General features: G+C 46.3%; 1 protein-coding gene across 1 annotated transcript in view; it reads right to left on the bottom strand.

The window, feature by feature from the left end:
* Nucleotides 1–1,276: 1,276 nt before the first annotated feature.
* Nucleotides 1,277–14,734, bottom strand: part of EPDR1 (ependymin related 1) — a 20,640-nt gene continuing 7,182 nt past the window's right edge. The window contains exons 2-3 of the mRNA XM_015811171.2: nucleotides 6,128–6,336; nucleotides 1,277–1,652 (exon numbers count right to left, since the gene is read on the bottom strand). Coding sequence (XP_015666657.1) covers nucleotides 1,462–1,652; nucleotides 6,128–6,336 — 400 coding nt within the window. The 3' untranslated portion in view covers nucleotides 1,277–1,461. The remainder of the gene's footprint in view (nucleotides 1,653–6,127; nucleotides 6,337–14,734) is intronic.

Raw genomic sequence — 14,734 nt, 5'->3', positions numbered from 1 at the left:
GTCACAGTGTCCCAGGGTCATGTGAAGTGACCAAAACCTGCTGCAACCACCCAGCAGACGGGGGGAATAAAAACCAAACACCCCCCACCCCACCCCCGCTGCCAATCCTCAACAGAAATGCTCACAATAAAAACCTCGGAGAGGAGGAAGAGCGCGGCCGGGCAGGCAGGCAGGTGTCTTGCTCGGCTGTGGCTTGGGGGGCACTTTTTTCAGTGCCATTGTCACTTCGAACAGTCACTAAGCGAACTGTTATAAGTCGAGGACTACCTGCACTTTATCACTTTATCATCAAGTTTTTGACATCTTGCTAGGTGACTGGTGGTACTCGGATGTTGCCATATTCTAAAAGTGGCACAATGGGTGAAAAGGTTGAAAAGCCCTGCTCTATCAGACCTGGGGACCCCAGACCGATTCAGGGCCTGTCAGTGGCTCTATACGATTGCATTTGTTACCGCCACTGGGAACATGTCTCCTGAGGTTTTTATATTGTTGTTTGTTTAATGATGTATGATATCTGGAGATTATATCTGAGTTAGGCTGCCATAGAAATCTATTTAATAAATAAATAACAAGAGAATCATTCATTCACTATAGCAGCTTTCAGAAAATTATTTTGCTACAATGTACCATCTTATGGCTATGGGGATTCTCAGTCATCCAGGTCATGGTTGTTCCAAAGGTGCTTTTTCAAGAGGCAACTGGATTTCTTTTTTCTCTTTGAGTCCACATTTTGGACAGAGAGGCCACTAGTTTGAAAGAGGGGTCAAAGAGGCCATCTATGTCAAAATTGACCAGCCCTCTCTCAACAGAGGGGGGGGGGATATGCTATCATCTATCTACAGTCTACAACAGTTCTTTCAGCAGTTCCAAGAAGGTTCCACACCCATTTGCACTACTCAGGTTACCCTGAGGACACAGACAAACCTGCAAGTGGCTTCAACAATTCTCTAAAATAATGCAAATGACCAGCTGTCTGCAAGAAATATAAATCCTTCCATTTCTAATATCCAGACAGAGCTGAAGAAGCTTCTTGGATGAGAAGCAAAATGTCTTCAAAGAAAACAAGAAAATCCAGTTGCCTCGTTAAAAAACACCTTTGGGTGCCATCCTATGGTAAGACTTATCTACTACATGTACTTTTCCCAGCTCTCTAAAATTAACACATTTCATATTTTAATATGGTTTTAGAAATATATTATATCACTTGAAAAAACAGAAAAGCTTCTGCCAGAGGATGTTAGCAGCTAAAACAAATAAATATGAATGATCATTTGCTTACAGTTGTAGAATATGAGAACACATTTAGAATAACATGCCTCAAAAGATATGAGTTTATCCTCTTTTTCTAGTCTGTTAGAACCTGCATTCTGCAAAGTGCAACAGTCACATTAGACATTAGCAGCTAATTAATAATAATACATATTGAGCTTACATATGTACTGTAGAAGCCAAGATCTACTATCAGCATACATAAGTCATCTTTTCTGGCTGAGCTGTCTGGCAAGTGCTGGGAGGGATGAAAACAGATGGGTCACTTATCCCAAGCTTGAGATCAAAAAAACGAGTGGAGGTTGTCACACTGTAGTTCTTGGTGTAGGTTTCCTGAACTGGATAACAATCCTTGACTGTGTAAACTCCCACCCAATTTTCGACTGTAATGAAAAAAGCACAAATTCTTACTGCTTCTAGAGAAAAGCATGATTTTAAGTTTTCAAAGTCAATTATAATAAGACAATAATATAATTAAAAAATAATTTCAATTTTCCTGACCACAAATGAAGGATTAATACAATCATTCTTAAGCCCACTAACTCTAGGAATTAGTTTCATTGGTTTTGATGCAATTACTCTGCAGTGAGTGACTTCAGAGTTAAATGATATTCTAACACAAGAGTGGGAAGTTGGTAAGAGCACCATTAGATTAAAAAAAGCACCAAATAGTTCCCTCTTCTAAACATTTTTTTAATGCATTCAAGTCAGTGTTGATTACTGTAGTGCCTGGAAAAATCCCTGCAATTTCCTTGGCAATTTTCGATGTGATTTGCCTTTGCCTCCTTGCTAGGGCTAAGAGAATGACTGGCCCTTCTTTGTTACTTGCATGGTGGCACCTTGCTTGGCTGCGGCTGCTTCAGCTCTCAAAAGTGTTAGGGAGGGAAATGAATGATCTGGACTGAAACACTTTTCAGAAATAGGGACAACTAAGCTGAGTTGGGCTGCTAAACTTTCATACGAACATCAATCCATATTGGAGATGAAGAAATTCACTGGAACGGTGGAGAAATATGTTCAGGAGAGTCTGCATGGCCTCGTATTACTACAGAGGAGAAAATCAAGGATGGAGTTGCCAGCGGCTGACACGGAGGGTGAGAGATCAGCTGCAATGTCTGGAGGAGCGGGGAGGAAGAAAGGAAGTTCCTGGAGGTGGAAACAGCATCGTGCTCAGTGTTTTGAGCAGCGAAGGCAGTATCTCGGGCCACAGGGGCAGAGTGGAGGAGCAGCCATTGCAGCTGGGAAGTTTCCCTTCGTTGCTGATCATCTTCGGAAGAAAAGGAGGTGTGACCATAAGAGGAAACGTGGCAAACGCAGAGGCCTAACGTCTAGGCTAAAAGCTAGACCATACAGAGTGTCTCTTCCATGTATTTTGTTTGCAAATGCTCGCTCCTTAGAACCAAAAAAGGATTACTTGAGGCTGGATTTAACAACAAACCGGAAGGTGAGAAATTGCTGTCATTATTGCAACAGAGACTTGGTTAAAGCCCTCTGTCCCAGATAGTGCTGTTAGCTTGATGGGATTTTCAACATTTCGGCTGGACAGGAGTTTTACTCTTAGTGGCAAATCCCGGGAAGGGGGTGTCTGTTTTTATATAAATGACAGATGGTGTAATAATGCCAAGGTGGTTTCAAGTCTGTGTTCCCCAGATGTGGAGCTTCTGACCATCAAATGTAGACCCTCCCTTCTATCTAGAGAATTCTCTGTTACCATTATCACAGCTGTGTATATCCCCCCCCCGATGCAAACAGAGAAGAGGCCCTGAAGGTTCTCTGTCATACCAACAGTGACTTACAAACTACTCACCCAGAGGGTGCATTTATTGCAGTGGGAGACTTTAACCAAGTGGATTTGAAAGCTACCCTGCCACATTTCCATCAATATATGGACTTTGTAACCAGAAGGGACAATACACTGGATCTCGCTTTTTCCAACATCAAGAAGGCTTTCAAAGCTATCCTCTGCCCTCACCTGGGCTCCTCTGACCATCTCTCAGTGCTGCTTATTCCAGCATATAAACCTTTATTAGTCAGAGTAAAACTACAGTAAAGCAGGTGAGGGTTTGGACAGAGGGAGCGATAGAAGCATTACAAGACTGCTTTGAGTGCACAGATTGGGGCATGTTTAAGGAAGCAGCTACTGATAACCAACATACAAATGTTAAGGAGTATGCCATCACGGTGTCTGCATATATCCAAAAGTGCATAGAAGATGTCTATGTCCTGAAAAGCATTGTTGTGAGGGCGAATGAAAAACCGTGGCTGAATTATGAGGTCTGCAAGATGCTGAAAGCACGGAATGTGGCTTTCAAATCTGGTGACATGCTGGTACTTAGAACAGCCAGAGCAAATCTGAAAAGTGCCATAAAAGGTGTAAAGCAAGCCCATTGCCAGAAAATTCAGAACTTTTTTCAGGACCCAACAAACACCAGGCGAATGTGCAAGGGATCCAGGCCATTACGGATTATAAGGTGGCTCCATCGAGATGCAAGGATGACACAGACTTCCTAAATAAACTGAATGCATTTGGGGGTAGATTTGAGGCATCAAATAGCACTCCTGCTAGGAAAGCTGTGCCCCATCCTGATGAGCAGGTACTAAGCTTTGATGTCACCTCTGTCCGGAAAATACTGCAGACAGTTAACATTCGGAAAGCAGCAGCAGAAAGCACCAGATAACATCCCTGGACATGTCCTCAGGGAATGCGCAGAGGAGCTAGCTTGTGTTCTCACAGATATTTTCAATCTCTCATTGCAGCAGGCAGTGGTCCCATTGTGTTTTAAGACGGCCATCATCTTGCCAGTGCCAAAAAAGTCCACAATAATAGGCCTCAATGATTACCGTCCGGTTGCACTGACACCCACCATCATGAAATACTTTGAGTAACTGATAAAGGACATTATTGTATTTAGCCTCCCACCAGCATTTGACCTGCTTCAGTTTGCCTACTGACCAAATCGCTCTATGGAGGATGCTATTTCTTCCGTTCTCTATCTGAGCTTGAAGCACTTAGAGGAAAGAAATACTCACGTGCGTTTGTTGTTTGTCGATTTCAGTTTGGCGTTTAACACAATCATTCCCCAGCATCTAGTAGACAAACTGGGCCTTTTAGGATTAAACACTCCTTTGTGCAACTGGAATCTTGATTTTCTTACCAACAGGCCCCAATATGTGCAAGTTGGAACAAATACCTCTAGTACTATTTTCTTGAGCACAGATTCTCCTCAGGGCTGCATCTTAAGTCCGCTGCTATTCACCCTGTTGACCCATGACTGTTGTGCTAGGTTTGCCACCAACCATACTGTGAAGTTCGCAGATGATACAACAGTAGTGGGCCTTATTCAGGATGACAAGGTGGAAGCTTACCGCAAGGAGGTTGAGGGGCTGGTGAACTGGTGTAAGGAAAACAGCCTAGTTTTAAATACCAGAAAAACAAAAGAGATCATTGTCGATTTCACAAAAGGCAGGCACAGCCACACTTCTCTGTGCATTAATGATTCGCCTGTGGAGATGGTTACCAGCATCAAATTCCTGGGTATGCAGCTAACAAGTAGGCTGGCTTGGTAGCTCAACAGTGAGAAACTGGTGAAGTGGACACAGCAGCGCCTGTGTTTTCTGCGTCGCATGAGAAAAGCACATCTTCCTTTCCCTGTCCTGACCACTTTCTACAGGGGATCAATCGAGAGCATTCTGTCATATAGCATCACAGTCTGGTTTGGAAGCCTCACTGCTTCAGACAGGAAGGTAGTGCAGAGAGTGGTGAGAATGGCCGAAAAGATCATTGGCAGCTCCCTCCCTCCGATCCAGGACATAGCACAGAAGCGTTACTTGAGCAGGGTCCGTAAGATTATCTGGGACACTACACATCCTCTTCATGACCTGTTTTCCTTGTTAACTTCTGGGAGGAGGCTTCATGGTATACATAGCAGAACATCCAGATTCAGCCATAGTTTCATTCCATACAGCATTAACTTTGTGAACTCTCAAGCTTCCTCCTTCCATTATATACTCAAGATGGACAGTATTTAATATTTATTTGCTATATGTATGTAGGGGTGTGGGTCTATACATATGTTGTACATAGTATGTTTAGGTGTGTGTCATGTATGTGTTTCACTTTGAGAGCGGGCAACTAAATTTCATTTTTGATGTGTGCCGTTGTGCCCACAGTAAAAAAATGACAATAAATGTTATCTTATCTCTTATCCCAAGATTACCCAGTTAATGTTAAGCCTAAAATGGGACTAGAAGACACCATCTCCTAGTTTCTAGCGTGGTGTCTTAAATATTATACCAAACTGACTCCCCTTACAAACTTGAGTGTTTTAAATATCCAGGTCTGTTCAAAATCTACAGGTTAATGCTTTAATACTGTGACATTTATGCCTGAATAAACATATATAATGGGCTAAACAACTTTTTATAATTGATTAAATATATTAACAAATTTGGAGAACTGTGAATTTTTAAGAATAATTTTATTTTGGCCGTGTATTGTAAAATAGGCAGCAGCATCTGGCAAGCCATATTTCCCATCCTATTAATTAGGTTAACTAAACTCTAAACATTTTGCAAGTCTAGGAGAAACAATGTTATAATGTTTTGTAGGTGCCCTGCTGGCAGGTTGTTTTTAAAACTGAAATCTAGGGATATATTCAAAATTAAGACTAGAAAATATTTTTAAATCTATATTTGAATTAGTCAATGCTTACATAAAATGAGAACATAAAACATATTTAGCATATTTTTGTATATTTGCTGATAATCACCTAACAATGATAACAATATAATTATGATGCTGTTCATATGGGGACAAATTATCTCATTTAGGATTAGAAAATAATAATATAATGCTTACGTTTCCTAGCTGGCTTTCTGTCAGACCATTCCTGGATCATAATTTGGTCACCTGGTCCTCCGATGTAGTACTGATCTTCATAGGTTGAGTTGTCAGGAATGTCATAAGGATCCCATGGCTCACTCAAAGAAATCTTGGAACACAGCTTTGTTTCTTGTTCAATCTGATACATCACTGCATCTTTATAAAGATATATGTATTCAAAAAATCTGAAAAAGTAAGAAAAAGTGGAGTAAGGTTCTTGTTCAAATAATGTAACATAACTTAGAACAGGGCTTTTCAACTGGTGGCACGCATACCACTTGTGGTACATTAACGAGTGGCAGGTGGTACGCAGCACTGCCTAGCAAGTGTAGTGGGGGAGGGAAAGAGCCAGCGCAGGCAAGGACTTACTGTGAGAGAGTCCTCTGGAGCTGCAGAATGGCTGGGGCAAGGCAAAGGCCCCAGGCTCACTTCTGGCTCACCCTCCCCCATGAGAAAGGCGGAGGGGGGGCAGAGACAGGAGAGGCTATAAAAGGAGGCAGTTTGGAGGGGGTAGAGAGAGAAAAAAAAGAAGCAGCCTTGGGAGGAGGTGGAGTCAGCTCTAGCTGCACCAAAGGGAAAGGAGGAGGAGGAGATCAAACAGGCCGGCCATGAGCCAATCTACAACTGCTGTGGCAGCCACCTGTGTTGGCAGCAGCAAACAGGCAAGAAATGCAGTGGGGGAAGGGTCACCCTCCAAGAGGAATGAAAAAAGGCAGCAATGGCAGGAGGTGAGGCACAGGGGAGGGAGGGAGGGAGATGGAGAGTGGAAGGATTCTTATGTACTTTTGTGACTTTGAAATTCTGGGATTTGTGCAATATGGGTGTTATGTTCTTAAGGAGTGTTTGGCAATTTCTATTTGGCTGATGGCTGATGTCTCTTGTTAGCTTCTATTGCTCTACTAGTGTTAGCTGTAAGTTTTGCTGCAAGGGATTTTGAACTATTTTTCTCCTAAATGGATTTTGCCTGTAGTATTCCTTTACTTATGAATGGAGCCATTTGGGGAGGCTGCCTTAGCCAGCAGTCTGTACTTACATTTTTTTTCTTCCTTAAGTGCCAGTTCCGCTCCTTAACTTTCCTTTCTAGCCAGTAGCTAAGTCTTAAAGGGGAATGTGTCTTTTTAAGCTAGTTCACTCAGCAGCTTGTCTTTTCTGTTTCTGGAGGCTTTTCCTTGTTTGATGAATATATGGAAGAGGAAAAATAGGGGGGGGGGGGTCAAATTCTTCCGTCAGAAGGAGGTGGGCATGAGAAAGAGGGAGGCAGGGAAGGAGGGAGGGAAGGAAGTCCCACCTTAGCACTTGGCCACCAGCAGCCCTGCCATTGACTTTGCTTGTCAAAAGGTTGCAAAAGGGGATCACATGACCCTGGGACACTATGACCAACATAAATATGAATCAGTTGCCAAGCAACAAATATAAATCACATGACCCTGGGCATGCTGCATTGGTTGTAAGTGTGAAAAATGATCATAAGTCATTTCAGTGCAATTGCAATTTTGAACAGGGGTTTTTTTGTTTTTTTTTGGTCATCAAGTTTTTGACACCTTGCTAGGTGGTACTCGAATATTGCCATATCCTAAAAATAGTACAATCGGTGAAAAGGTTGAAAAGTCCTGACTTAGAAGACATATTTAGTTGCATCAGTTAGATCTGTCCACTATCTTTTAATCAATAACTAAATATTAGTTATTGATTTAATCAATATTTAGTTATTGATTAAAAGGTAACAGATAGATCTGTGGATTTGTAAGGTGGGTTAGAGATTTCAAAGAGGAATTATTAACTTTATCATCAAACTACAAATCTTAGAATTCCCAAATGAATCCCTATCTTATTAACATAAAAATAATGTATATTTTACATAGTTTATATTTTAGTGTCTTGATACCAATAATTATAGGTTTAAAACCCAATTTTGCCTAAATTATAGACAACTGCCACTCCTCTTCACCTCAATTTTTTCCATCTCCAATTGAGTAAATTTGATATTGTGGTCAGAAAATTGCAAATTGTAGTCTGTAATGCAAGCCTATATTTTTCAATACTTATTTGGGAATGATGTCATAATATATAGGCAGACATTTAAAAATCAAGATCTAGGCATGAGCAGAATCAATCTGGTAATTATGCAATGAAAACCTGAAGAGAGCAGAATTTAAGCTTGGATTATACAGCATTATACTTCAAAACAGTCCATACATTAAAAAAACAACTCCCTTTACACACTAAGGCTATGCTAAAACAGTCTCATGTTGCAGAATACTGAGTATAGTCAAGCAGAAAGCGGCATTGTTCTTACCTGAACACCTTTTCTCAGCAGGGTGGTGTAGAGTCCACAGAATGGGTTAATTTAGCTTTCCTGCTTAGCAGACTAAGACGAAAAAAAGGTTGCCACGCCTCTCTCTGGGTGTGTCTCCCCAGTTTTTGGAACATGTCGAGGCGAAGAATGCAGACGCAAGGCTCCAAACAAAAGGTGAGAGGAAAGAAAGGTACAAAAAAAACTCATGCCTAGACAAAAGATAACAGGGGGGGGATGTGGACTCTACACCACCCTGCTGAGAAAAGGCGTTCAGGTAAGAACGCCGCTTTCTCCAGCAGAGGGTGGTGTAGAGTCCACAGAATGGGACATACCAAAGCCGCTCATGTCCCTGAAGGGAGGGAAGTCTAGGCATGCTCGACAGGAGGGACGACTACTTGCTGCAGTACCCGCCTCCCAAAGGCTGCATCTGCAGCAGCAAAGCGGTCAATTTTGTAATGTTTAATGAAGGAAGAGGGGGACGACCAAGTCGCTGCCCTGCAAACCTCTTCAAGCGAGGCTTGGGTGGACCAGGCTGCAGAAACCGCAGCACTACGCGTAGAATGAGCAGTGACTTGAGAAGGAACTGGAAGCGACTATGAAGCATACGCCATTGTGATACAGGCCCTTATCCATCGTCCGATGGTGGAAGAAGAAACCTTCCTCCCCATAGTAGAAGGATGGAAAGAGACGAATAGGGCCTCCGATTTGCGGAAGACCGAGGTACGTTTGAGGTAGTGACGCAGAGCCCTGCGCACGTCCAAGGTGTGCCACCCTCTCTCCAGACGATGGGAAGGGTTGGGACAGAAGTTCGGGAGTACCAGTTCTTGAGAGCGATGAAAACCTGTGTTAACCTTGGGAATAAATGTCGGATCCAACCGGAGGACCACCCTGTCCTCGTGGAACAAACAGAGATCCTTCCTGACAGATAGAGCGGCTAGCTCTGAAATCCTCCTGGCCGATGTAATGGCCACCAAAAAGGCAACTTTCAGGGTGAGGAAGTGTAGAGAACATGAACCTAAAGGTTCAAAGGGAGAAGAAGTTAACGCCTGCAATACCAAAGGCAAACCCCAGGACGGGTAACGATGAGTCGTAGGAGGAACTGTGTTTGCAGCGCCCTTTAGGAAGGCATCGACTGCTGGATGGTGAGATAGGGAGTCATGGTTCTCACAAGTGAGAACCGTCGACAATGCCGCTACCTGTCTACATATTGTACTAACCGACAAACCCCTATTAAGTCCTTCCAGTAAATATTCCAATATGTGTGGAATAGTAACCGATAGCGGGGAGAGATCCCGTGTCTTGCACCAGGAGCAGAAATTTCTCCAAGTGGCATCGTAAATCCTGTTGGTTGAAGGGCGTCTAGAAGCCTGGATGACAGATGACAGAGGAATATGCTAATCTAGTTAGACCCTCCCGCTCAAGTGCCAAGCGGCTAGTTGGAGCCACTGAGGGTCCGGATGTTGGAGATTCCCTTGACTGAGAGCTATTTGGTCCGGAGGGATTCTCCACGGTGGAGAGAGCGATAGATCCACCAGATCTGCAAACCACGGCCGACGTGGCCAGAATGGAGCAATTAAGATTAGCTCCGCTCGCTCTTGCAGGAGCTTGCGAATAGTCGCTGGGAGCAGTGGGAGAGGAGGGAAGGCATAGAGCACGCCCCTGGGCCAAGTGCTCCGAAGGGCATCTATCCCTTCCGCCCCCTCCGATCGGAACCTGGAAAAAAACCTGGGGATATGTGCGTTCGCCGGGAAGGCAAAGAGGTCTAGGAATGGTTGTCCGAACCTGAGGGCTGCCTCCCGGAACAAGGTTGGACCTAGCTTCCATTCTGAATGATCTATGGTGGCCCTGCTCAGGGAGTCCGCCTGTTAATTGTCTTCCCCCGAAATGTGTTCCGCTCTTATGGATTTCAGGGTGGATTCCGCCCAGAGTCCCAACGCCATGGCCTCCTGCATGAGGGACCAAGAGTGGGTCCCTCCCTGCTTGTTTATGTGAGCCTTGGCCGTAATGTTGTCCGTCAGGACCAGTACGTGTCTCCCCGTCACCAGGGGAGAGAACTTCTGAAGGGCCAGGTGAATGGCCCTTAGCTCTAACCAATTGATGTTGTGGGCCAGTTCTGACTGGGACCACCGGCCCTGAGCCATGTGATTGTGAATATGCGCCCCCCCAGCCGAACAGACTGGCGTCTGTGGTCAGGGTAACCCTGGTCGGCTCCTTGAAGAAAGTACCTTTGGAAATGGCGGATGAAGTCCACCAAAGTAGGGAGACCCGTGTTTGGTGTGGAACCGACCTTTGTTTTGGAGGCACTGATATTGCGTCTCTGATAGGGAAGGAGGAACCACTGGAGACTCCTGGAATGAAGCCTGGCCCATGGGACAATGCCCAGACAAGAGACCATCTTCCCCAGGAGTTGTGAAAGACGCACCAGGGGCACCCACTGTTTCCTTCGGACTTGGCGTGCCAGCGTCCGTATGCTGACCTGACGCTCCGGGGAGAGATAAACTTCGCAAAGATCTGAGTCTATCAGCGCTCCTAGATGGATAAGTCGTTTTGTGGGTGTCGTGTGACTCTTTTTGAAATTTACGGAAAAACCGTGTTCCTGAAGAGTCCAGAGTGTGATTTCCAGATCTGACTTGGCTGAGTGGAGAGACCTGGACTGCACGAGTATGTCGTCCAGGTAACACTGCACTCGCACTGGCCTCATCCTTAGATGAGCCGCCAGTACGGCCAGGATCTTTGTAAAGACCCGGGGGGCTGAGGAGAGACCGAAGGGAAGAGCTCGATACTGGTAATGCCTGTGTGCGTATGCAAACCTCAGGAACCTGCGGTGTTCCAGTAAAATCGGAATGTGCAGGTAGGCCTCCGTCAGGTCGATGGAGGAGAGGAAGTCTCCCTTTCTGACGCTTGCTAGGATGGACTTTAGGGTCTGCATTTTGAATTTCTTGTAAATAAGAAATTGATTGAGACCCTTCAGATCTAAAATAGCCCTCCATCCCCCCGAGGTCTTGGGGACCACGAATAGTATGGAATAGAATCCGGTTCCTACCTGATCTGGAGGAACCCTTTCTATGGCCCTGATGTCTAACAAGTGGGCGATTGCTGTTGACACTAGAGAAGCTTTCGAATGATTTTTTGAAACTGGACACTGTATGAAGCGATCTGGGGGAGAAGATTGAAACTCCAGGGAAAGACCGTGTCTTATGGTCTCCCTGACCCAGGCGTCCGTGGTAGTGCCCTCCCAGACGTCGCAAAACAGGGCCAGCCGACCCCCAATGGGGTAATCCTCTTTGGCGTCACTTGGACCGCCTGAAAGGTCGTCCACCTGAGCCCCTGAAGGGACGCTTGGTCTGGGACTGGCCCCTGGCTCCTCCACCCTGGCGGTCCTGTTGGCGATCCTGCCTAGAAAGGTAGGACCGTGAGCCTCTGGGCCAATCCCAGGACTGCCCCGCTCGAAAGGGCTGTCTCCACTCCCAAAAGTCACCCGAACGAAAGGATGACCTACGATAACTGGGTTGAGGTCTCCTATCAAACTTTTTGGAAGGATGTACCAAGATTTTACGCTTGTCCTTGCCTTCAATCACATGAGGGTCAAGGACAGCGCCAAACAAGTTCTTGCCACTGTACTTGGATGTAGATAGGCGCCACTTCGCCTTTAGGTCCGTGCGCCATTGTTTCAGCCAGAGAAGTCTGCGTGATGCCACAGTGGCAGCAACCGAACGGGCCGAACATTTAGCCGAATGCAGAGAAGCATCAGCAATGTATTCTGAAGCAGCTATTATCTTACCCAGATTCTGGTGGGCTCTGACTTGGTCTGGTGGAATGAGTGTTTGGAGATCCTGTAGCCACATGATCGCAGCACGGGCAAAGAAGGACGATGAGGTGGCCACCCGTATTGCCCAGGCCAAAGATTGATGAGCCCTGCGGCACGAGAATTCAAACCTTTTATCCTCTGCATTTAAGTACTCAGCCATGTCCCCTGGAATGGCAGTGTTGGAAAACAGAGAAGCCAACGGGGCATCCACCGTTGGAACCTCTAAAAGAGATGCAAAGGAAGAGGAGACATTATAGAGCTTCTTGTCCAGACTACTGGGAGGAGGCGTGGAAGCAAGTGACGACCACTGCTTTTCCACCGTGGACCTAAATACCGAGGGACATGGAATCTGATGTTCCTCCTTAACCTTTTCCACAGAGGACTGGTCTCTTGGGCAGAGGAAGTAGCAGGTGTCTCCTCTTGAGCCGAGGTGAGTTTAACCGTGGCTATGGCCTTCAGGAGGATGGACCGGAAAATGGAAGGATCAAAGAGGCCTGAGGATGTCCCCTGCTCAGGGGCTGGTTCCTCATCCTCTGATAATATGTTCCCAGTTGACTCAATGTCAAAAGATTCCCCCTCCCCTACTTGCGATGAAGTTTCTGAAACATCAGAACGAGGGCCTATATACTGCCCCTCCTGGGAGGGCGGTGCTGGTGTAGTAGGAGAGGGTTGAACCTGTTCCTGGGTTCGGCCTGCAGATGCCATAAACTGCTTGAAGGCATGATGCATAAAGGCCTGGAATTGACTCTGGGACCACATTCCCTCTGGATCCCCGGAGCTGGCCCCAACCCCAGATGGGACACGTCTGCTCCCTGACACTTGCTGGGACGGAGAAGATAAGGAGGAGGAGGAATGATGAGGACCAACCTGCTCAGTTTCCCCCAGAGGAGACAGAGGTAGTGGATCATCCTGTGATGGTGCAAAATGAGGCTCCTGCGAAGGTGTGTCCAATGGGGGGGGGAACCAATCCAGCCCCAGTGGACCTCAGCCTCTGCGCCTTAGAAAATTCTCTTTCCAATGCTAGATGTCTCCTCGAGGCCTCTCGCTCGGCTGTTTTAGACACATCCTTTGTAATTAAATGTTTGGTTTTAGCTTTTTTCTTTTTTCCCTCCACTGCTACTTCCTCTGATCTGCGTTTTGTTTGCGCAGGGGGACACAGGTCTGAGTTGCCTGGGGCGAGGAACTGTCTGCCATTGTGGTCTGGGAACTCCTAGGCAGTCGTACCCCAGAGGTGGGGGAAATTAACACGCAGATCACGCAGCCAGAGATGGATCAGAACAGATCCTCGCTCCGAACAGCTAACAATGGCAGAAGCAGCCAGACAGCCTTCTAGAACTGCCTGTACAGGCCCTGTGGCTAAAGGCCACTGGCTAATTGCAGCAGGTGGTTAAAAAACAGAAGAACTCTTCACTCCTCTCCTTAGATATAAATTCAAAAGACGAACCTTGAGCTGAGCAAGGCAGTCAAGTCCCAATCGTGAAAAAACACGTGAAATTCACAGCACCTAAAGCAAGTACTTTTTTCCCCCTGAACGGGCCTGCTTACAGGCCAAGGCACTCTGGCAGTACACAGATTCAGATCAAGTAGGCCTCCAAAATGGCGTCTGCCACGTAGCCTTAGTATATCAACTGGAACTTAAACAGTAAAATATTCCTTATATTTTATAGTTGTCTTGCTTATGTTGCAATTCTTTATTATTACTATAATATGAAACTCACGAGGCTTGCGAAACAACCTTCCGCGATCAAGTACTATCGAGACAGGCAAGGAAGAAAAACTAGGCCACAAAATGGCATCCGCCACGTGGCCCGGTGAAGAGGCCTCTCGCTGAAGCACGCGCTTCAAAAGAAATTTGGCCTCGCCCAAACGATCCTAACAAAAGATGAAGGCCCTGGGAAGAGACCTAGGGACGGGCAAGGACAGTTTCCTTGCTCCCCCCCCCGGCCCCAGGAACTTGCGTTTTGAAGCGCAGCAGCCGCTGCGATCGAAAGCTGGAAGCGTAGGAAAAACGGCCGAGGATCCCCCAGCATCGAAGACGAGGCCGCTCCGGCGATCCGGAGGCCGGATTATTCCCCCCGCGCGTCCGCACAGGAGGGAAAACGCCTTCCCAGGTCCTACTGCTGATCTCGGCTGTCTAGCCGAGCCACAAATCGTGGAGGCTTGCCATCCGGCAAGGCCTCAAACGGACCTGCAGTCTCGTGTTTGCGAGCCCCGAGGGGCAGCAAGGAAAAAAAGAAAAAATTCCCTTTCACCCAGAAAGGTAAATTTTTTAAAATAGCCAGATCCACCGGGACGCCTTGCGCACAGTCACTCATGCCCTGGTCACCTCCCGCCTGGACTACTGCAACGCTCTCTACATGGGGCTCCCCTTGAGGAGCACCCGGAGGCTCCAGCTAGTCCAAAATGCGGCCGCGCGGGCGGTGTTGGGACTCGTCGCTCCCATGTAACACCGCTGCTGCGTGAGCTGCATTGGCTGCCA

Source organism: Protobothrops mucrosquamatus, unplaced genomic scaffold (assembly GCF_001527695.2).
Source record: "Protobothrops mucrosquamatus isolate PMUCROS unplaced genomic scaffold, P.Mucros_1.0 scaffold32, whole genome shotgun sequence".
Lineage (NCBI taxonomy): Eukaryota > Metazoa > Chordata > Lepidosauria > Squamata > Viperidae > Protobothrops > Protobothrops mucrosquamatus.
The sequence above is the reverse complement of the archived record's forward strand: the minus strand, read 5'-3'. Positions and strand labels throughout refer to the sequence as shown.